Source organism: Protopterus annectens, chromosome 10.part0 (genome assembly GCF_019279795.1).
Source record: "Protopterus annectens isolate FY-2018-M chromosome 10.part0, PAN1.0, whole genome shotgun sequence".
Taxonomy (NCBI): Eukaryota; Metazoa; Chordata; order Ceratodontiformes; family Protopteridae; genus Protopterus; species Protopterus annectens.
In genome coordinates, this window is record NC_056744.1 from 341192342 (window position 1) to 341216018 (window position 23677).

The 23677-nt window shown below is 42.4% G+C and overlaps 1 protein-coding gene across 2 annotated transcripts in view; it reads left to right on the forward strand.

Annotated features, from left to right (window-relative positions):
• TOR3A (torsin family 3 member A) overlaps window positions 1-23677 on the forward strand; it is a 267583-nt gene that overhangs the window by 40023 nt on the left and 203883 nt on the right. For both annotated transcript variants that reach the window (XM_044085239.1, XM_044085240.1), the window contains exon 3: window positions 20218-20483. In XM_044085239.1, coding sequence (XP_043941174.1) covers window positions 20218-20483 — 266 coding nt within the window. The remainder of the gene's footprint in view (window positions 1-20217; window positions 20484-23677) is intronic.

A 23677-nucleotide genomic window follows, 5' to 3' on the forward strand; every position in this document is an offset into this window, starting at 1 on the left:
GCTGGAAATAAACATTCAAAAACTGTCATATATAATAGGTGGAAACAATAGCTTTTTATCATAATGGCTATGCCATCTGTATTATCTTGGAATGTGAATGGCCTTAAAGATATATGCAAAAAGGAAAGAGTACTGAATTATATTATGAAATCCAGAGTGAAAATAGCAATATTGCAGGAGACACTTGGAAAGAAATGATCATGTAAATTTGACAAAGAATGGATTTCAGAATGAATATTCAGCAGAATTATCAGGGACAAAGACAAAGGGGAGTCATTATTCTAATTGCTAGAGGAACTCCACTAGTGATAGAAGAGGGGAAAATGGCAATAATGGTATATTTGTGTTAGTGAGGAGGTTTTGGTGGCATTTATTTATATTTCACCAAAAACTGCTATTATGGAGCTTAAGAAAATTTTAGGAGAAATCAGCCTTTGGCAGGCAGTATTACATATAGGCATGGACTGGAATTCAAATTGCAATAAAGAGGATGTTTCAGGTAACTTGGAAAGGAAATATAACAAGAGGGTAGATTTCTGAAAAAATGAAAATATTTGGTATAGAAGATGTGAATTCTGTAATAGGAACTCAGACAGAATTTACATATTATTCCCAAGGTGCAAAAACTGGGCTACACTGATAGAAGTTATATTTCAACAGGAACATGTGCATTTAATTGACATACCTCCAATAACTATTTATTTCAGACTGTGTACCAATAAAAACTAAGATAAAAATGCAGGGAAATGAAGTAAAAATGAGACACTGGTGCTTTCCTACCTATTAAAACACATGAATTATGGAATGTTTAGTGGAAATTATTAGAAAGTTATTAGGGAAGATAGAAATATCCTCAGAAGTTCTAGTTAGTGAGTGGAAGAAAATGAAAATGGAGTTTAAATGTAGGGTAGAAACAAAAGGAAAAGAGATATGGTTAAGAAATAATAGGAATTACTTAGAATGGTTAAAGTATTACAGAATAAGGGGAGTTTCACAGAACAAGAAGAGATGTGAATGGAGGGAAATGCTTAAGGAACTCTCTAGCTATAGCCCTGAGTCCATCACTCTGGAGGATCAGACTTCTTTTACCTACTGTATGGCCACTCTGCAGTCCATTTCCAACACATTCATGAGGTTAATTTCTCATTCAGTTGAGGGCCTGGATGAGGGTGTGTGATTTCGTAGAACCCTTTAAACCATCTTTTGTCAATGCCCTCTTTGATGGTTCCTCCCTTTTTGGACCAACTGTACATGACACACTCTCCTGCAGCGAGAAAGATGAAAAGACCCTGTCTGCCATCAGGTTCCTCTTCTCTACCCCGCTAAGGTCCTTCTCCAGGAATCGGCATGAGGGAAAGAAGTTGTGGTTCAGAAAATCCCAGGGTCCTTTCCAGGACACTTAAGGAGATTTTATCCCCCAGGGGCCAAGGGTGGAATAATTCCAGTGGTAATCACCACCCTCAGGAAAGAGGGCGTCTTCTGAATCGGGGATCTTGGGATTCTCCCTCAGAGAAATCCTTGCAGCATCCCTGAGGTTTGCCCAACTGTCCCTCTCTGGAGGCAGTTGGGTGACAATGCTCCTTGCACCTAGACACCTGGTTAGCTATCATGAATGACCGATGGGTGCAAGGTGTTATATCCAGTGGCTACTCCATTCCCTTTCTAACCCCCCCAGCCCAAACAACACCTCCCCAATGTTCCATCTAACCAGAGGGAGGTAGCAACTTTGGAAACTGCAAAGTTGCTCCAAAAAAGTGTTGTCTAGGAGGTTCCCTCAGGCCAGCATGAATCAGGGATTTACTCTATTTCATTTTAGTTCCAAAGAAAGAAGGGGACCTCAGTCCCATACTGGACCTGACTTACCTGAACAAATCAGTGAAACACACAAAGTTCAGGATGGTCACGATTCAGTCCATCCTTCCCATTTTACAGGACGACGACTGGATGTGCTCTGTAGACCTGAAGGATGCATACTGTCACATCAAAATGAACAGATGCTCCAGAAGGTTTCTCTGTTTTCAGGCAAGGAACCAGTCATTACCAATTCCATGTGCTTCCATTTGGTCTCACCACAGTCCCCAGGGTGTTCACCAAATGCATGGCAGTGGTCTCAGCTTACAACAGACTGCATGGATTCCACATATTTCCTTACCTGAACTACTGGCTCTAGTCGCACCATCCAAGCATCTACTGATCCAGGCCAGGGATTTTCTCTTACAACTAGCCCCTACCTTAGGGATCACCATAAACCTCCAGAAGTCACAGTTACAACCTGTGCAAACGATAGATTTTACAGGGGCCCACTTGGACACAACCAAAACCCTGGGCTTTCTTCCACTGGACAGGATTCTCTCCCTGCAGACACACAAATGCTAGCAGTACCAGCCCCTACAGCAAATCTGGTTCTTGGGACTCTGGGTTCTATGGCTGCAACAATTACCTTACTACCAACAGTTTGCTTAGATATGAGAGTTCTCCAGTGGAAGTTCTCTCTCCAGTGGTCCCCTCTGTATCACCCCCTCAACCATCCTGTGAAACTGTCTCAGGTGTGCAGGAATTTTCTTTTGTGGTGGCTTCATGATCCAGAAGTATCTCGGGGTCGACCTTTCATTCTTCCCGCCTCTGTTGCCATGTTGACCACGGACTCCTCCCAGATGGGGTGGGGGGACATTACCTGGGATGGACATTCCAAGGCACTTGGACTACCCTGGAGACCAATCTGCATGTCAGTGTGCTAGAGATGAGGGCAGTACTTTTAGCGTTGCAAGCCCTTCACTCCCTTCTTCCCCCGGGGACAATTACAATTCACACCGACAACATGTCTGTTGTGTGGTATCTCAACAAACAAGGTGGAACCAAGTCCTACCCCTTTGTCGAGAAGCGATGAGAGTGTAGCTATGTGCTGTCTCTGCCAACCACTTTCTAGTTGTGATGCACATTCCAGGGGAGCGCAACATATTGGCAGACAGACTCGGGGTACTTCTGATGCTTCACGAGTGGTCTCTGAATCAGTCAGTGGCAAACCATATCTCCCTCAGATGGGGTTAACCTTGCTGCAACCGTTTTGCCTCCCCTTTCAACAACAAGTGCAGCAGGTACTTTGGCCTGATCCCTCCACAGGAACAGTCACCAAGAGATGTTCTAGTCCATGCTTGGCCTCCCGGTCTACTTTATGCTTTTCTTTCTGTCCCCCTAATTCCCAAATTTCTTCAGAAGGCACACTGGTCGAAGAGCAATGTGATTCTCGTTGCACTTTTTTGGCCTCAACAAGTTTAGTTCACCTTCCCTTAGTCTCACCTAATTTGCCCTCCATAGACCCTGGAACCACATCCATTCTCTTTCACCCTTCAGGGCAAATTCACCTGAATCTTCACAGTTTGCAACTAACAGCATGGTTTCTCCAGTTCCGATGATAGCTAGATAATCCAGGCTTTCTTTCCCAGTCCAGAAGATTATCAGTTTTCCTCATACATCTTCTACCCAAAAAATGTATAAAGTAAGTGGAAAAGGTCCAACAGCATCACACTGATCCACTTACGGTGACCATTTCGGCAGTGTTGGATTTTCTGGCTGGTCTTTTTCATTCGGGGGCCAGTTTCTCTTGTTCAGTTAGCAGCCATTTCTAATTTTCACATCGGAGAGAATGCTACATCTTTGGCTTCTTCCAGACTTTGCAAAGCCTTTCTTAAGAGTACTTTCCTTCTTCAGCCTCCTATCAAGGATCCTACTTCTCCATGGGATCTTACATTAGATGTTCAAACTTTGACCTTACCCCCTTTTGAACCTGCCACTAAAGCAGAATCGAAATTCTTGTCCTGGAAAATAACCTTTCTAGTGGCTATTACTTTAGCCAAGAGGGTTTCTGAACTTCAGGTGTGTCTTCCAAACCTCCCTATCTTATTTTCCTTAAAGACAGCGTTACGTTCTGTACTAATCCATCTTTCTCACTAAAGGTTGCGTCGATCAGTCTATTAATCTCCCTGTATTTTTTCCAAACTTTCAAAATAAAGGCAAATATATGTTGCATCTTTTGGATGTCCATAGACCATTGCGATTCTACCTGGATCGGACAAAAATTTTCAGGAAGTTTGATAAGTTGTCACTTTCTCAGATTCCAGAAAAGGGAAAGCTGCTGTTAAAACTCCTATTACTCATTGGCTAACAAGCTGTATCAGTCATGTGTATTCTTTGAATAATGTTCCCTTGCCTAAACCAGTCAGAGCTCATTCCATGAGATCTATTGCCACTTCTCAAGCTTTCTGGTTTAGGGTATATTTACAAGATATTTGTGTAGCTGCATCATGGGTGAACTCCCACACTTTTATTTCACATTACAAACTTGACATCATATCCAGGAACAGGGCTGCTTTTGGTTGTGCAGTGCTCCAGAATATTCTTCCATGAAGCCACCCAGACCTATGTAACTGGGGACTCTGTCTCATAGGTTTGATGAAGACTGAACAGACAACATTAGATGAAGTTATGTACTCACCATAACATTCCATCTCTGTTGTTTGCTTCAGTCTTCATCAACCTTCCCCTGTTCTTCCCCCTTTCTTATCTCTGAAGGACCCGATGGATTATTCTGGGAACTTTTGTTAGGGTGTTTCGTGTGTTGAGCTCCTGAGTAACCTTTATGCTGTGTTGCCTTTTAGAATGTAATTTTTTTTATTTTATGAAAATATTGCAGCAAACTCTGTCTGAGGTATCTGAGAGGAGCTAGGCATTATGGGTAAGGTGGGAGGAGCTCTAGCTTTGAATCCTAAGCTTGCCGACAGCCGAGTCAGTTCCGAAATCAGAACCGAGACCTACAGGTTTGATGAAGACTGAAGGAGACAACACAGATGGAACTTTATGGTGAGTACATAACTTCTTTTTATGTAATGTTGAACTGATTATAGTTGTAAAGAAAAAGATGAGTGATTTATAATGTATGTAAATGGAAAAATGTTACTATGATTTGTTTACTTTTCTGTTAATTTGTTTGCCTAGGTGATAAATGATACCTTTTTTTAAAAAAAACACCTTTAGTAAGTTGTTTGTAACAATCTTGTTGTCTCACAGTGTATTCCATATTTGTGGAGTGCCGATTTGCCATTAAGGAATTATGGGAATATGATCCAGAATTGCACTAGCATACCAGGTTCTCTCCCTTTCACAGTCCCAAAGAACAAGTCATGTATTTGAATTGATTCCTCAGTTACCTTCAAAGGTTGTGCAAGCAAAGCAGTTTTTAAGTTTTTGTCAAAAATAAAAACCCTGTATATTCTACAGCAACAAATACCAAGACACACCACAAACCTTCTGGTCAGAACTGCCATGACCCAGGTATTACATTATTGATTGCCTTTTAACAGCAGATTACCACAAAACAAAGAGTTTTCAGATCTGTGTAAACAGATCATGATCATTCATTTGCTCTGTTCCCAAACTGGAGCATCATTGTGTTTCGTTTTGTAAGACCAGTGTGTTACTTCTCCCAGCCACCAAGCCATTTTTTACTTACCAGTGTCCTTTATATTTTTCTTTGTGTCATCTACTACCTAATAGTTGCAGAGAAACCAGATCTGATGACTCAATTTATTCCTGTCTTCAGCAGGGATAGCTTTTTTTGTATAGCAGGCCAAAAGGTATAGAATTTTGTCCTTACTCAAAACTCTCAACATTTTCTCTTTTTAAAAATCAAAAAAAAAAAAAAAAAAGCTACTTTAGCTTGGCAAGCTGCACCTGCCCTAGTTTATATCTAAATGTTTTCATCTAAACATAAGTGCTAGCCCACAGCTGACTGTCGGTATCTGAAGAGAGCAGCTTATCCCAGTGTTTCCATAGTCGTCCTCCTTTCTTGCCCTCCCCTGTGGTAAATATTAGTACTATAAAGCACCATCAGGCATTACATATTACACATCAGGGCATTTTTCATTATAGTTGCTTGGAAAGGTATTCTGATTCCATCTGTGTAATGTAATTGCAGTCTGTATACCTTTTCACATATGCTTCTGGTACAGTCACTTATGATGTTTCAGTCCTAAAGCATTTTGCTTTATTGTACCAAGGTTGTGGCTGAAAATATACCCATGTAGTCACATGCACTCATTTCAGCTAATAAATACATAAAAATGAATTCTTAAATAGTAAGGGAAGCACCCACATTGAAGAACGGATGTGAATATTTTGTCATAGCCAAGCACATTCCAGTTAGAATAGTACTGGTGCATAAATTCTGTGAGAAGGAAACCCATGTTTTTAGTGAATTGTAAGCGTTTACAGAGTGTCCGAGTGAATATCCTTAGATAAAGAGCTGCTTCTCTTAGCATATTGGTATGAAAAATTTCTATTAGTATATTTTTAGGAAATGATCATTGTTAGAAATGTACTATGTAAATCACTGATGAGTAAGTATGTAAGACATTATTGTACGAGTTACTGCTAGGACTGCAGAGAATGCTGTTGGGAATTATTGTAAAGTGTAAATGAGGAAAGCGAATGCAATGCAGATGTTACATTTTGTCAGCTGTGTCTACTAATGCACCAAGAGAATTTGTTAGTGGAAGAACGGGAAGGGAATTGGATAATGATTTGCCTTTGACAGGAAAGAAGCCTGAAGAGTTCAGCAGCTCCCTTCTCAATGTGATCACCCTGGAGTGTTTCAAGATAGAACAGTGAAAGGCTGGTCGCAACAGAAGTCGCCTATAAGGAAATAGTTGCATCCTTTCCAGTTTGTTCAAAAAAGAAAGAAATCCACACAAAGTCTGATTTGTCTTATCAGTTAAGGAAAAATGTTATCAACAATGCAGCAGTCATATTTGGAACTTAGGAAAAGCACATGGTGGTCAGCGACATCCGTGCAAATTGTGCAAAAGGTCTGGGACTCTTTTTTTATGTAGTTAAACTTTTTAACCAGGGTAGTGCACTGGTCAAAACTGACCAATTTTGGTCTCCGCTCAGAAAAATAATTTTACAGCATAAATCATACAAACAATGCAAAGAAAACATCAAACAAAATAATACACAGTATGTACAAAGCTGGTAGGAAGCTACTTCTGTACAAGAATTTACAGTGGAAATGTGATATAGCAGATGGAGATGTTTAGAAGGCTGAACAAGAAAAAGAAAGAATTGGAGGTGGTGAAGATTATGTACTATATCCTGGAAAAAGACACTTGAATGTTGCTTGTTTTTTTAAGATGACTTTTTTTGCTGAGTTGAATTTTGTGTATGGTCGTCAAGATTTACCAAGCCATTTTTTCCTGATCAGATTCTATTAAATAAGATATTGGGATATGAATGGGAAATGACCGAGATGAACCTCTATCTGAATTGAGTTGGAAAAAACCAGGAGGGTAAGCATATTGAGGCATTATTTACTTTGATAATTTGATACTGGCAAAAAAAAGGAATAACTAGAAAGTGGAATTCTAATCAGGAACAGGGATAGCCTTTGGCCAATTGGACCTATTTGGCCTAATAGGGCTCTGCTCCCTTATGGGACCCTGCACTGGACTGTAACAGGGTCAGTATGCCTTACATGGCACAGAGTCTGAGGGATACTACACCAGTAGTCTTGTCCACTAGTATAAGTGGAATGGATATTTCATGTCAAGCACTGGACTAATGGCTATTCTAGTCTTAATAACCACAACTTCTGGCCTTTTGTGACGTCTCTCAGTGTTAGCTGTTCGTGCTGCCATAGTTGTCCGTTACTGTTGTTAAGTGCTCAACAGGGGTTTTCAACTCAAAACTGGCCAGATTAGTTTGGTTGTGAGTACCGCTTCAGTTACTGACTTGAGGGATATTATGACCAGGTGACTGCTAGAGAGCTGCTATGTTTTATTTTTGTTTCTCTTGCTGATATGGGGTGTTTAATTAGTTGCTAATAAACACAATTAGAAGAAATAACTGGAAAAGTCAGTCTCGTACAGTATGAAAACAAACATTAGTAAGCATAAAAACTAGATAATAGGTACTGTGGTGTGAGGTAACTTGTAATCATTAAACTGGTGACGTTCAGTTACAAGTGTTAACAGTATGGCTGAGAAATGCTATAGTCACAGATATGAGCTAAATAATCTAATTAAAAACATGAGAAGTATGTGATGAGTGGTGGTCCTGAGTGGTGGAACACAGAAGTGGACATAAAATGAATCATTTGGCTGAAAGTGTAAAAAAGTAACATAATCAGTTTGTCTCACTTGTACTTGAGGCACATCACAGTTTGAGTCATGTACAAAATAGAGGGGAAATAGAAATATAATGCTAGAAATGGCTGAACTAGAATGAGGAGGGATTTTGGGGGATGTGTGTTATAGAAATCTGTGCAAACTGCGGGGTTTTGCACGTCCTCAAAGATCCATGTGTTTTATTAAGGCATTCTGATTTCCTCTCGCCTGTCAAACCATGATACTTTGTGAGTGCTCTGAATCATCCCAGCTGTTGTCCTTTTAACATTGGATATTTCTGTGAACGATCTGTACTTATTTGTCCACTTACCAAATTTAAAAATAAATAAATTAAAAATAAACATTTGGAAATCATTATAAGTGAGATAATATGTGAATAATGCCATTTCTAAGGAGAGGTCTGAAATGTATTTATTTCATTTATTTATTTAACATGTGATCTGAAGTAGTTGACTTCATTCATTCTGCACATATGGGTATATGGATCCGATTCGGATCCGAGCCGGCAAAACTTTTCAAGCATCAGCTCCGAGCTCCTCCCTTACCTATATTACATCACTTCCTCCTATCTAGCCCCAGATCTCGTTTGCCACTCTAAGAGTCAGCATCGTGGTCTCTGAGCTCTAAACAAGGTGGTAAGGTTTTTTGGTCTTTTTGTGATAGTTGAGTGTGAATACCTTTCCCTTTTTTTCCTCCCTCGCCTTGATCGTCGTGTTAGTTGCAAAAAAAAAGTTATAAGTGTTATTGTTTGTGATACTGGTTTCCCGCCTAGGCCCAATCCCTGTTTAAGTGTGTGTGTGAGTGGGACGTTAGGGCTTTTACTGTCTCTACTATGGCTGAACAGCCTAAGGTTCTTTTTAAGAAGTGCACAGAGTGCAGTCACAAGCTCTCACCAGCCGATAGCTACACTCTGTGTGTTCTATGTTTAGGGGTCGCCCATCTGTCTGCATCCTGCGACATTTGTTCAGGCTTTAACCCTAGGGCTTTGAAGGATCGCCGGGCTAAGCTTGTGGCTAAGGGTCTGCTACCAGCTTCTGCCCTAGAGTCTGCCTCAGTTTCCTCTCCAGCCAGTGACACTGTGCAGGCAGGGACTCAACCTCCCACCAGGCCTGCTTCATCGGAGTCATCCCAGAGAGGTAGGGACAGAAGGGATAAGGAGAAGCGCCACAGGGAGAGGGACAGGCCCAGAAAAAGATCACTGGACAGGGAGCCTTTCTCCAGCCCCTCTTCAAAGGCACCCAGGTCTCGTTCTCCTCGGCTCCGCTCTCCCCGTTTCTCGCTGGAGCCGAAGGAGCCATCGGAGCCGAGGCACTCCCCTCAGATCCGGCCCAGATCCGAGTCGGTCACTTCCTCCAGGTCGACTCGGAGTGTCTCCGACCTGGGTATGGACAGGTTGATGAGGAGGTTCATCCAGAACCAGATTCAGATGGGGGTCTTACCAGGGCCCTCTCCCGTTGGAGAGGGCCCTCCTTCTTCAATTATGTTCCCCCCTATTGCTCCTTTCCTGATCTGACCCGACGCTTTGGGGTTCTTGGGTCCGAGACGTTTTGGAGCTGTTGGGTCGGCACCGATGGTTCTCGTTTCCTCGACGCCGGCCGTCACCATGAGTTCCTTGGATCTGATCTCGAATCCAGGAGACTCTCGGAGCCGTGGTTGGGGAGTCTGATCCGAGGGTCGAGATCTTGCTGTTTCAGATCCCATCCTCGGTGTCCGGACTACCCCTCCGTCGGCTCTGATCCCTGCTTCAATGCCGGGGAGAGCCTCTTCCTTACGTTCTACGGAGGTGTGCTCTCCATCGGCATTCGGGGCAGTGGAAAGCGTTCTCTCCCAGGGGTTGAGACCACAGCTCACCTACTCGGATCCTACCCAGACCCCTCTGATTTTGGATTCTGCACCCATTACCCTGTCTCAGGGACAGCTCATGCCAAAGCAACCCCAGGTTGTTCCCCTCAGGGAACCCCCGGAGGCTTACGAATCCTCTCCAGAGAGTCCCACTGGAGAGGAACCGCATAAGCGCAAGTGTAAGAGGAGGCACTTCGACTCCCCTGAGTCCATTACCACTGATACGGACTTGGATGAAGGAGAGGGTTCCCCCAGATCACCTACCAAGGACGTCTCGTTCGGAGACATTATGGAGATCCTCTGCCAAAGAGGAGGTTGGTCAGCCCCCAAACCCTCTGCGGATGAGTCCGTATTCCTGGAGTCCTTTGGCACAGGCCCATCTACTTCCTGGGTCTTCCCTCCAGCGGACCCTTTGGTGGACCTCATCACCACTAGGGCATGGAAGGATCCTGACACCGTAGAGTCTATACCCAAAAAAAACGGACAAAGTTATTTCCCTGCCGTCAGGCAGGCAGGCATGGCCCAAAGGAGCCCCGGTAGATGCTTTGGTGGTTGCAGCTGCCACAAAGAAGGAGCTGGCACAGGAGTGTTCCTCGGTGCTTCCACCGGACAGAGAGTCCAGGTCGATGGATCGTTTCGGGAAGCGCATGTACTCGTCAGCGACATTTTCGATTTGTGCGCTGAATTACTTGCCACATGTTATCCGACTGCAGCGAGACCTTATATCGGAACTAACTGAGTCGCCCCCGGAGTCTCTTTCGCAACAGGACAAGCAGTTTTCACTGCGAAGATGACTACACTGAAATCAGTGACAAATACCTCTATGCTTCTCCTCTCTCATGCTACAGAGGGAGCCGCTAGAGCTGCTGGTACAGGCGTTGCCTTGAGGCGTCATGCCTGGATCAGGCTGTGTCAATTTGCGGACCCCTTTAAGGGTCTTTCATCAACGCCCCTTTCGATGGATCATCCCTCTTTGGGAAGACTGTACGTGACACACTAACCCAGAGTGAGAAGGACGGAAAGACTTTGTCAGCCGTCGGAATCTGCTTCTCTAACCCTCAGAGGTCCTATTCCAGAAACCAAAAGGGGCAAAAGAAGATGTGGTTCCGGAAATCACAGTCCTTTCGTGACACTCAGGAATATTCGTCCCCCAGAGGCAGAGAGGGACAAGACCGATGTCGTCCCAGAAGCAGAGGGGGTCCCAGAAACTTCGGGTCTAGGGAACCATTTTCCAACAGACCCGCACAGCAACCCTGAGGGGTTGCCCAGCTGCTGTACTCTGGAGGCAGTCGGGGGAAGATTTTCCTTACATCCAGCGGCATGGGAGTCCATTACTGCAGACCGCTGGGTGTTAAACCTCATATCCAGAGGATATTCTGTCCCCTTCATTTCATGTCCCATAACTCCAGCACGCCTTCCCGATGTTCCACCAACTCACAGGGAGGCTGTAGCCTTAGTGGTTTCGAAGCTGCTACAAAAACGAGCCATCGAGCTGGTCCCCCCCCAAATCAATCCGGGTCAGGCATCTACTCCAGGTTCTTTTAGTGCCAAAGAAGACAGGGGACCTCAGGCCCATTCTGGACCTGTCTATCCTCAACCTGTCGGTAGAGAAACAAAAGTTCTGGATGGTCACTCTACAGTCCATTCTACCATTTCTGAGAGAATGCGACTGGATGTGCTCATTAGACCTCCCGGACGCTTACTATCACATCAAGGTCAACAGGAGGTTTCTACGCTTCCGGCTAGGGGCCATTCACTTTCAATTCAAAGCCCTACCCTTTGGTCTCACCACATCCCCCAGGGTGTTCACCAAGGTTATGGCGGTCGTAGCGGCTCACCTGAGACTTCAGGGCATTCAGGTATTCCCCTACCTAGACGACTGGCTCTTTGCTGCATCCACCAAAAGTCTCTTGTGTCAGGCCCTACACTACTTCCTCGGTCTGGCTCACAAGTTAGGCATCACGGTCAATATCAAAAAGTCCCACCTGGCTCCAGTTCAGATCATAGACTTCATCGGGGCACGGTTGGATTTCATTCAGTCAAAGATTTTTCTCACCCCGGAAAGGATAGAAAATCTCAGACTCCATGTATCGACTATCTTGGATCACTCGGTAGTCACAGCAGCTGATGTTCTCAGGGCCCTGTGTTCAATGGCAGCCACAATCTCTATCCTCCCTCTTGCACATCTTCACATGAGAGTCCTTCAGTGGACTCTAGCAGTTCAATGGTCCTGGCTAGACCTTCCGATGAATTTCCACATCCGCATCAATCGGACATGCAGAACGTCACTCCAATGGTGGTTCAGTCAGCGGACATTTTCGCAGGGCGCAACTTTCTAGCCCCTCCGGCTGAGGCCACAGTGACCACGTATGCTTCCCAGCTCGGGTGGGGGGGGGGGCACTTCCTGGGAAGAACGGTCCAGGGCACGTGGTCCCCTCCAGAGACCAAGCTACACATCAGTGTCCTGGAGATGAGGGCAGTGCTTTTAGCGATGAGAGCCTTCCACCCTGTACTACCTCCGGGGATGGTAGCCATTCAGTCAGACAACATGTCTGTAGTCTGGTATATAAACAAACAGGGAGGTACCCGATCCTACCCCCTTTGTCGCGAGGCCATGAGGGTTTGGGAGTGGGCCATATCCACCAGCCAGTTTCTCATAGCAATGCACATCCCGGGACACTCCAACATTCTAGCGGACAGTTTCAGCAGGGCAATCCTTCTGCCTTACGAGTGGTCTCTGAAACAATCAGTGGTGGAGAAGATATTCCGTGTTTGGGGTCAACCTTGCTGCGATCTCTTTGCATCTTCTTCCAACGCAAAGTGCAGCAACTTCTTTGCTCTGATCCCCCCTTCGGGGGATGTCCCCAGGGACGCTCTAGTCCATGCTTGGCCTCCCAGGCTACTGTATGCTTATTCCCCGCTACCTTTTATTCTGAAGTTCCTTCAGAGAGCTTGCCAGCTGCAGTGCAAAGTCATTCTCATAGCTCCCTTCTGGCCGCGTCAAGTGTGGTTTCCCTTCCTGTGGTCTCACCTGTTTGCTCTTCCATGGACTCTAGATCCATGCCCGGATCTGATTTCTCACCCGTCGGGCTTGCCCCTGCCCAACCTGGACAGTCTCAAGCTGACGGCGTGGCTGCTCCAGTTCCCATGGTCATCAGGACTCCCGGACTTTTGTCCCCTGTTAAGAATATTCTGGTAGCTTCTCTTAAAGCCTCCACTAGGAAACTCTACAATAGCAAGTGGAGACGTTTTTGCGTTTGGGAATCTCAGCGCAATCTGAACCCGTTTACAGCCCCCGTTCCGGTCATACTGGATTTTCTGGCCGATCTTTTTCGATCAGGCACAAGTGCTTCTACCATCAAGGTTCAGCTGGCTGCCATCTCTAATTTTCATGTGGGTGAAAATAAGGTTGCTCTGGCTTCTGCCAAATTGTGTAAAGCTTTCCTGAAGGGCACTTTTTTTTATTGTGACCACCAGTTAAAGAAATGGTGCCCCCCTGGGATCTGACTTTAGTCCTTCAGGCCTTGACCTCTCCCCCCTTGAGCCAGCTGATTCAGTTCCGATTAAGTTTTTGTCGTGGAAGACAGCCTTCTTGGTCACCATCACGTCAGCCAAGAGAGTTTCAGAGTTGCAGGCCTTATCCTCCTTGCCCCCCTATTTGGTTTTCCACAAGGATAGGGTTTCGCTGCGTACGAACCCTTCCTTTCTTCCCAAGGTGTCCTCAGCAGCCAATATTAATCAGTCTATAAATTTGCCAGTCTTCTTCCCAAATTTCCAAAATAGAGGTGAACGTAAGCTTCATTTATTGGATGTCCATAGACAGCTTTGTTTTTACCTCCATAGGACTAAACCCTTCCGGAGGTCGGATCAGTTGTTTGTCTCTTTTTCAAAACGATTTTTGGGCAAAGCAGTTTCGAAAGTGTCCTTAGCAAGGTGGATCACTCTTTGTATTGCACAAGTTTATAAGGACAAAGGTTTATCTCCTCCTGGTGTATTGAAGGTTCATTCCACTAGAGCAATGGCCACTTCTGCAGCTTTCTGGTCAAGAGTTCCATTAGACGATATCTGTGCGGCAGCGACTTGGGCCAATTCGCACACATTCATCTCTCATTATAAATTGGATCTTATTTCTAGAGGGAGAGCATCCGTTGGCTCTGTGGTGCTCAGAAATATTCTTCTATAAGGGCCTTCCAGGAATACTAGTAGCTGGGGACTCTGTCCCAGATGTGCAGAATGAATGAAGTCAACTACTTCAGATAAAGAAGTTATGTTCTTACCATAACGTTCCATCTGAGTAGTAGACTTCATTCTTCTGCACCTTCCTTCCCTCCATCCCCCTCACTCTTCAGGTTTTTCCTGTTTAGAATTGTGTTTATGTTGCCACTTAGTGTCAGCAAACTCGATCTGGGGCTAGATAGGAGGAAGTGATGTAATATAGGAAAGGGAGGAGCTTGGAGCTGATGCTTGAAAAGTTTTGCCGGCTCGGATCCGTATACCCATATGTGCAGAAGAATGAAGTTTATTACTCAGATGGAACGTTATGGTAAGAACATAACTTCTTTTTAACTGGGAAAGTCCGATTTGGAACAAAGCCTATTTTCAGTGGAGGCCCGAGGAGAAACACTGCAGAAGCATGTCTTTGTAACGTGGGAGGAAACCAAAGCACCCAGAGGGAACCCACACAAACCCAGGGAGGATATGCAGACTCTGCACAGAAGGCACCCCAGCCGAGAATCAAACAGGAGAACCTTTTGCTGTGATGTGACAACGCTACCGCTGCACCACTGCGCCATACAGATTATTCCTATTTAGTGTTGTTTAACAGTTTTGTGTAGTTTTATGGAAATACCTTTAAAATTTATTGCAACAAAGCATGAGAAGGAACTGGGTAAGGAACTCCACCAATTGGAGCAAGTTCACGATTGGAAACCCATCAAGGACAAAACTGGTAATATGAAATGAGAATGTTTAACGGAGGTTAGAAATTGTTCACACTCTTTGTGCCCCCTAGTCTTCCCACAACCTCACTGACTTATTTGTCCAGTACTTTCTGGCATCGAATAACATTGAGTGTGTGAAGCAAGAGCTGGGAACTGTGAGCCAGAAGATTTTACCAGGTTTCATGTTTCAAAATGAGCCGACATCATGGTTGCATGGTCTGTGTGGTGTCTTCAGTACCAGCCAAAGACACTGGAGTGTGTAGAGCAGTTAACTTAGAAAGATTTTTTTTTTCTTTGTTTTTTTTTTTTTTTTTTTGTTTTTTTTTTTAGTTTATTTTATTTATTTAAAGTTTGATAACTAGGTTAGAACACTGAATCATCTAGATCATTTTCAGGCTTGGTGTGGCAGAAGTACAGATAAATAAACAATAAACTTTAATACGTGTTAGTGCAACAATAGTAAAATAAGACCAAGCATGCAAGGAGGTATAAGTCAGGATAATACAGAGCCAGATTATGGTCGAATGGGGCCCTAAGCAAGGCAATTGAAGCCCCCCCAACCACAACCATTCCAGTGTCCCATTATTTGGCTGACTGTCACCATTTGCCATAAACCGTGTTCAAACCTGTCTGTTTACAAACTGTTTTCTTCTTTACTTTTGTAATTTTCACAGAGATGTGGATTTCATTTAAAACTCATTTCAAATTTTACAGAAAATAAATAGTGAGTGACATTTTCTAAACAATAAACTTCTGTTCCCTTGAAACACAGGTTTAGTTAAAATGAATTTGGTAACCAATTAAACAGCAACAGACGTGTTAGGATTCATACTCAAATAGCATATCGTAAAGTGCTAGTAAGTGTCTGTGTGAATGGTATAGGAATTTAAAAGACAAATAATGCATTTGGTAAAAGCCTGTGACATCCCACAGGACACGTGTCCCTTTTCAGAAGCAGTCCAGAATTACTGTCTGATGAAGTAACTTGGCAGAGTCACAGAGAAGACGAATGAGGGCAGGGCAAATCAAACCATGTAGTACAGGAAGCAGCTCTTTTACCAGCTCACATCCTTACTTATGTGCACAGAGTACTAGACAAACTGTTGTTGCCCAAACACAGTGTAGGTCACACCTGTGTGTCTATAAAAAAAAAAAGCTAAATTAAAAATGTATTCATAATTAAAATATTAACATTAAACTCAGACTTCATGTTGTCCACTTAACTCTCAGCTAAATAATAAACGCACTGCTAACATTAAGAAAACCAAGGATCACATCCAAAGAACACGGCTCATATGATGGTCTTGTTACTACAGTAGATATCCTTCCTTTATACCATAAGTACTTTAGTTCTTAGTTGCTTGGTATGCAGTCCAAGGACCACTGATGCTACAAGTATGAGGAAAATTACAGACGTTCTGCGAAAATGGAGACGGACAAAACCAGACCACTCGTTCGTTTAAAGGTAACAGAATAGATTTTACATCAAAACGTAGTTTGTGAACCACAAAACCTGAGAAATTCTACTGACGTTTACTGACTGTCATCCTGAGCAAGAAAACAATAAAAAACAGCTAATTGAGGTCTGTCAGTTTTTGGGGGAGAGGTAAGGCTCTTGCTGTCCGTACTCAAGGTACAGGGTATGACTCTGAGCAAGTTACTTAAATAAAGTACACCCCCAACTCAGCATTCTACGTATATATACACACACACACACACACACACACACACAGTTTGGCTTATTGTACTGCAATAGCAAATGTTCTCTGCAAGAGGAAGAAAAATCTGCCTGCTTGTGCACTTCCTCCTTCTCTGTTCGCATTAATGTTACATCTCGATGCTTCTTGTTCCTCTGTTTGGCTTGTTTGCTTTTCACTGCAAAATGAAAGATATTCTATTTCCTACCATGCCCATATGTGCAAAAAAATAAAATAAAAAAGAAATTTCTCTTGCTATACTCATATATGCTTTAAATCACATGCCAGTTCCTGAAAGGTGTCTCATTTGCTCTGCATGCTATATCTAGTTTCATTGGCTAAAGTATCTACCAATGAAAGAAGACTAGAACTAGCACACAGAGCAGGAAATTATGAAAATTTGGGCATCAGTAGTGTTTATTTATTTATTTTTTTTCTTGTGAGAAAACTTTATGCTGGATGTACTGTATTTGTATAACTTGATGTTGGAGCTTTTCTCCCCGGGCCTCCGCTGAAAATGGACCTGGTCCAGTCGGAATTTCCCAGTTAACAAATGTAAAATAAAATAAATAAATAAATAAATAATGTTGAAGCAACAGGCCCTAGGCAGCTGCCTAGGTTGCTTTGTAATGGATCTGGTCCTGGGATAATATGTCGCATAAATGCACACAGTCATAAGTAGATGTGATAAAATATTTCCATCAATAAATAGGGACTTGTACTCTGTCATAACATCATATAGTCATAGTGTAATATTTCTGTGGAAATAAGGAAAATAATATACAAAGAAAACATTCAATTTACAGGATGCAGCATTGTTGGGCATGAGATGTGAAGAAGAGTAAGCATAGTCAAATGAGAGAAAGAAGAGAAAGGAGGAAGGCAGAAAATAGAAAACGGAAGTGTGAGGAGGGAGAGAAAAGTGTGTAGCTACCCTATCCAGGTTCAGGAGATCTAGGTAGTACTGAATGAGTTTGAATACGTTTACCCTTAAGCCAAGATGAACCCACCTGAAGTACAATGGGGATATAGGGCCTCAGTGGCCCATCAACCAGGCCACTTATCTGAAATACGCTCAAGTACAGTCACATCCTTTCAACCACAAGGCTAATGAGGCAGAGATAACTGATACTCAGTAAGAGAAACCACTCAATGCAATCTACAGTCAACTCATGTTTCAAAAGAACAGAAGGCATATACCAAAAGTCCTTTCCAAGACTACCAATGTATCTCTAGTTAGAATTTTGTGTCTTTCTTTCCCAGTTGCTCAGGGAGGCTTGGGATATGAACTTCAGTAGTGAAGGGTGCTACTATCCTTAAGTCCAGGAAGCCAACAAGTGGCGGTAAGGCTGGTGTGGTAGATGGGGGTAGTATCAGCTGAGGGGCCCCACCAAAATGGTCCATACTTGGCCCTTTAGTTGCCAAGACTGGCCCTGTCAGGAACGTACTATCCTAGAGGTAAAATTGATTTCAGTTAATAAAATAAATTAGTAAAAGATAAAGCAGCTCCAGGGAAACAGAGCAAGGTCCAGAGAAAATGAAGTAAAATAGAATAAAAACTGCACCAAAAGCTCACACACCAAAGATTTTATTTAATCAAAAAAGTAAGCGCTTTCTCAACTAACCAAGTCGCTTCATCAGACAGCTAGTAAAATACTATAAAACATTTAAATAAATAAAAGACAGGTCAGGTGATCAGCAGTGCTAAGGTCATTGGTTATAGTTAATTAAAAAATTGTCATGACTAGTTAAATTAAAAACACATGAGTGCTGTGCATTGTATAGCCTTACTAAGCTCTTATAAAGGTAGTGAAAGCATTTCACATAACAATAACACTGCACATGACAACAAGCTAACCATTTCTGTATATATCATTACTAAAAATTAAAGCTTCCAAGGACAGGTTACTAGAAGTTATGTGGCAATGGGCGTGCTTTGAGAAAAGGTTTAAGGGAAGCAATGCCATTCAAACCTGGGGAGTTTTCAGCATTAAGCTTCAGTATCCATACTTGCTCAATGTTTTCTGTGTGATTCTCAATGTCGCCCCCTCTGATGTCAGGATGTATTACTTGTATCACAAAAAATGTGTAGTATCTTCACAGCTTCCATGGTTAGCTAATGCACTGCTGTCTTTCTTATTTTTGATGTCCCTAATAGGTTCAAGCACTCTATCTTTGAACATTCTATTCGTTTTTCCTACATAAAATGAATGGCAGGACACACAGAAAGAGAAGTATACTACATTATAAGTTCTGCAGTTGGCAAAGCATTTGCTCTTAATGTTAAAGCCTAAAGATGGATGGGTATAACTGGTACCAACATGAATGTGTTGGCAGGCTATGAAATGCTTGCAAGAAAATACATTTATCAGTATGTTTAATTAATTACACTGCAACACCGCAAAATCCATATTCTCCACATAATTTATCCAAAAACTAACTCTGTGGCAAATAGGTTCACTGTAGCTGTTGATGTCTGCATCTGGCTGGCCCCAGCAAGACATAATTTCAAGAAGTAAACTTGTAGGTGATAGTGAGTTGCAGAGAACAGTATATCTAGCCTCTGTGATACATGGCGAAACTGGTGCCTTTCTTATGCATGACATTAGATGTGTGTCAAGGAAAATCAAATGTAAAAACACAAAAAGGAACTGTATTTCCAAGCAGTAAATGATATTTAGATGATATTCTACAACCGATAGATAGATTAACTCTGGGATGAGGTTGGAGGTAGAGCTGAGTGGTGGAGTTGAGGAGTTTATTCCATAGACATGGAAGTCTTTGAAATTTGTAACATTTCATGGTGTGGTTGATTTTCAGGTGCCCTCTTGTGTCCCTGTTGACCAGCCAGCTGACATTGCACATAAATACAGTGAGTTGAAAACATCTGTGACTATGTTTTGACATATTTTACTGTATTCATTAAAGGGCAGGGCCTACATTAGGCAATTCCTAGCCCATGTCACATATACTCGCGTGAATAAGTTTTAAAGTGCAACTTTCTCACCGTTGAACAAGTATGCCATAAATTCTGTGACCTGGTTATTATTGTATGGGTAATAATAGTGGACAGACATGGAATGATTATAGAACGTACGGTTTCTTAATTATCATAAAATTATGCACATTGTTTTCCAGCTATTCACCTAGTGATCTGAAGAAGGGTTGTTACCCGAAAGCGCTTATCTTTGGAACTTGTGTTCTAAATAAAGACTGACGGAATATAGCAGTGTCCTGCCTTTCTTTTTCTTGTTTTCCAGCTAGACATGTCCATTTTTGCTTGAATAATATTGAATAATATACTTAGCTGTTTTTATTTATTTATTTATTTATTTATTTATTTTTTTTGTTCATTTTGTTAACTGGTGGTAGTGAGCTGATCTGTAGACTCTTTCCACCCATGTCTATGGTCAAAGACACATGTGATGCAATAATTTCAGTAGAAAAAAATACATCAAAGAAATCCATTGTGTTAAAATAGGAACATATGCTAGATAATGTAAGTTGATAAACACACAGATCTGTAATTTTTCTTTTTTCTTTCCGATTTCACTAATTCAGGACTTGGAGAAGACTTCCACAGGAAGTTACATGGGCAACATTTGGCACAGACAGTGGTTTTGAAAGCCATTCGGGGCTTTTTGAAGAACCCAACCCCAGAGAAGGCACTGGCGCTTTCTTTCCATGGCTGGTCAGGGACAGGGAAGAACTTTGTTGCCCGTATGATTTTGGAAAATTTGTACCGGGATGGTATGAAGAGCGAATGTGTCAAAATTTTCATATCAGTGTTTCACTTTCCTCATGCCAAGCTGCTGGAGGCATATAAGGTAATGGAAGTGGGTCTAGAGAAAATGATAAAATAACTGTGTTTATAAAAATGAAGGTAAACATGCACAATGTTTTTTACTTTGATATAAAACAAAATGCAAATTTTATGTCAAATAAGTGGTTAAGAAAGATTGAACTGAATTACAACAGTAATCAAGGGTCATAGGAACCACTACTGGAACCATAAAACAAGGCCTTATGGGGCTAAAACAGTGCTTGGAGCTTTAGTGTTATATCCTTGTAGAAGGCTTCACTGAGAATGGTAAAAAGTTACTTCCCATCATCTTATATATATCTCGGCAGTCTCTCCATACCCTCTGAAAACTGCCCCCACTTTATTTATTTATGTAGTAACCTGGACTCAAGAAACCAGTCTCAGATATAACCTTGTTACACGGGTGAAATAAAATATCAGTGTATTAATAAAATATATATTACACAATGCTGAAACTAACAAGATTAATTTCAAATGTCAGACAGTTACATTTCTCAAATAATGTAGACTGCAACAAATTAACTTGATGACTACAGTTGCCTAAAGTAAATTGTCCAACTTGCTTCACAAATTCAGTATGACCTATGTAGGCAAATTGTAGCATAAAGGGTTGCCTCCTTTTAGAGTATCAATCCTTTCCATTATCAAAATGATCAGTGTGCACGGCTCAGCCCCAGTGAATGACTTCTGCATTCATTTGGGAAAATATTCATAAACAGTCTTTAACACATAACTACCCCTTGATATGAGCTACACAAACCATAAAGGGGAGTAATACGTCAATGCCCACTTGCAGTATATCCCAGCTATGTTCAGATCAAACTTCTTACTCATGCAGAGGCACAGTAAGCTTATTACCCTGTACCATTCCAGGCCACAAACCTTATTCCATTTATATAGCTGCAGACATCACCAAATCTCAAACATCCCAGCATTGTGACCTCCCCCCATAGTAGGGCTCAGTCCATTTATAATACTGTGACCATGTACAAGCACTACTTCAAGCTGCACTGACCCCCTGTAGCATGCTGTGTCCACATTGTCTTAATGCAGTGATTCATCTAATAATTCCTCCATAATATTAAAACAAAAAAATTCCTTCACTTACTCATATGCAAAGGCATAGTCAGAATGTCATCCTATGACAGTATACAAAAAAATAAATAAATAAATAATCCTCTCCAGTTCACCCCCTTCCAGGTACTCACTCAGCCCAGTGTCATACAGTATTAAACTTTATAAACAGTGTTACACAGGTTTACACACAAAATAATACCACATAAGTACCACCCTTATTTTATTAAATACCTTTGTTGGGTCATTTTATAATTCTGTTCACCACCTGTGATCCAAACAGGCAGCTAATGTAAGTCATGACAGTTTAACGCACTGTAACAGCATTAACATCATAATTTAACATAAATACCTGGCTGACCCGCGATGGTGGTGCTGCGGTAGCGTTGTCGCCTCACATTAAGATGCTGTCCGGTTCGATTCTCAGCTAGATCGTCTTCTGCATGGAGACATGCGTGAATGGGCATACCTTCGTTGAAGGTTGTGCGTCAGGCCTGGCAAGCCGGTATGTAAAAATCAACTGCCAATCATTAGCGGACCTGAGTTCCGCTGTGGCGACCCCTAACCTGGAAAAGCCAAAAGACACAAACAAACAAACAAACCTGGCCAACAATATTAGAGATGTGCACCCTGTAGGTTCTTTCACCCGACATACATCACCTCCACATTACCACACTGGGAAATTCCAGCTATTAATAACTATTCATTAATCTCCTGTAGGTGTCCTAGAAAACAGGATACATAGATCCAATGTTATCTTCTTTGTCTACCTCGACTGATAGCATATTGGATCGGAGGCCAGCAGAGCTATAGGGTATCCCCAAAGCTTGAGCTCCTCTCCCGTGATGCACCAAAGTGCACAACTTCCTCAGACATCATTTGTTGCTCTTGACTACAGAGATTGTCTCCAGAACTCTGAAGAAATTTTTTTCAGATCTTTAAGAACTCTCTCCTATAGTATAATTTTAGTTTTTCGTAGCTGTTAAAAAAAACAAAAGAAAAGAATACTAGTACTTAGTAGCAGTTAGTGTAGAACTAGGCTCTCCCTTCTGTATTCTGATGTTGTTTCTCTCCTTTCTTTACCTCATGATCCTTCATCATCATCATGGATGACCTAGAGGTCAAGGTTTCAAAAAGTGTACAAGATTTCCCAACAGAACTCACACCCTCAGTGTGTCTGCTGTTTGGGGTCGTCCCACCTACATGACGAATGTGATAGTTGCAAGAGCTTTGGAGTTGGTGCCCTGGCAGACACTAAAAATAAGTTTGTTTTGGGGTAACTTTTTCCAGCCACAAAGGTTTCACAAGTTATCAGAAAAGGCAAGGCACAAAGATAGAGATAAGGCTGAAGATAAGGAGAGAGAAAGATGGAGACAGATGGAGCAGTCAAAGGAAGGAAGGAAAAGGATTCAAAATTGCCTTTATTAGAAGCCCCAGCTCCAAAGATGATGCAAGCTTCTGCTCTTCATGCACTAGCTCTGAGCTCAGAGTTGCCACAAAACCATCAGTGGTCTATGAACCAGAGTCTAAATCCAATTATAGTCTTAGGGCCTTCCTTGGGGCCAAGTCTATCTTTGGACTCCGAGTCTCCGGAGAGAGGACTTTCAAGATTCTTAGGCTTCAGGCCACCCTCCTCCATGTCAAACAGATCCTTACTGCCCACTAAGAGTATTATGAACATAGACTGGACAAAATGATGAGGGTTTTTCTGAGGACACAAACTGATATGGTGGTCATTCCCTCTCGAGAGAGAGCAGAGAGAACCGGTCCATCTACCCCTCATTTAGTTGCTCCTTCACTGGTCTGCTTCTTGGATTTGGTGGTCTTAGGTCTGGAATGCTCACATTTAGTCCCCACATTGACATCCGCATCAATTCCCTCCATGACTCTGATGCATTCAGGTCCAAAGTAGTTGGTGACGACTACGTATTGGAGCCCTGTTGTCAGCACAGAGGATCAGGGTTCATATTCAACTCTGATTTTTTTTTCTGTGCCATCTCTCCCTGTGGGTGCAGCAATGACATTTTATCTCCGGTCTCTGCATTGAGAAGAGGATATTCTCTGTTCTTTGTATCTAACCCAGTACCCTGCCCTTCGAATTGGAGTCTTCATCCATTCAACTTT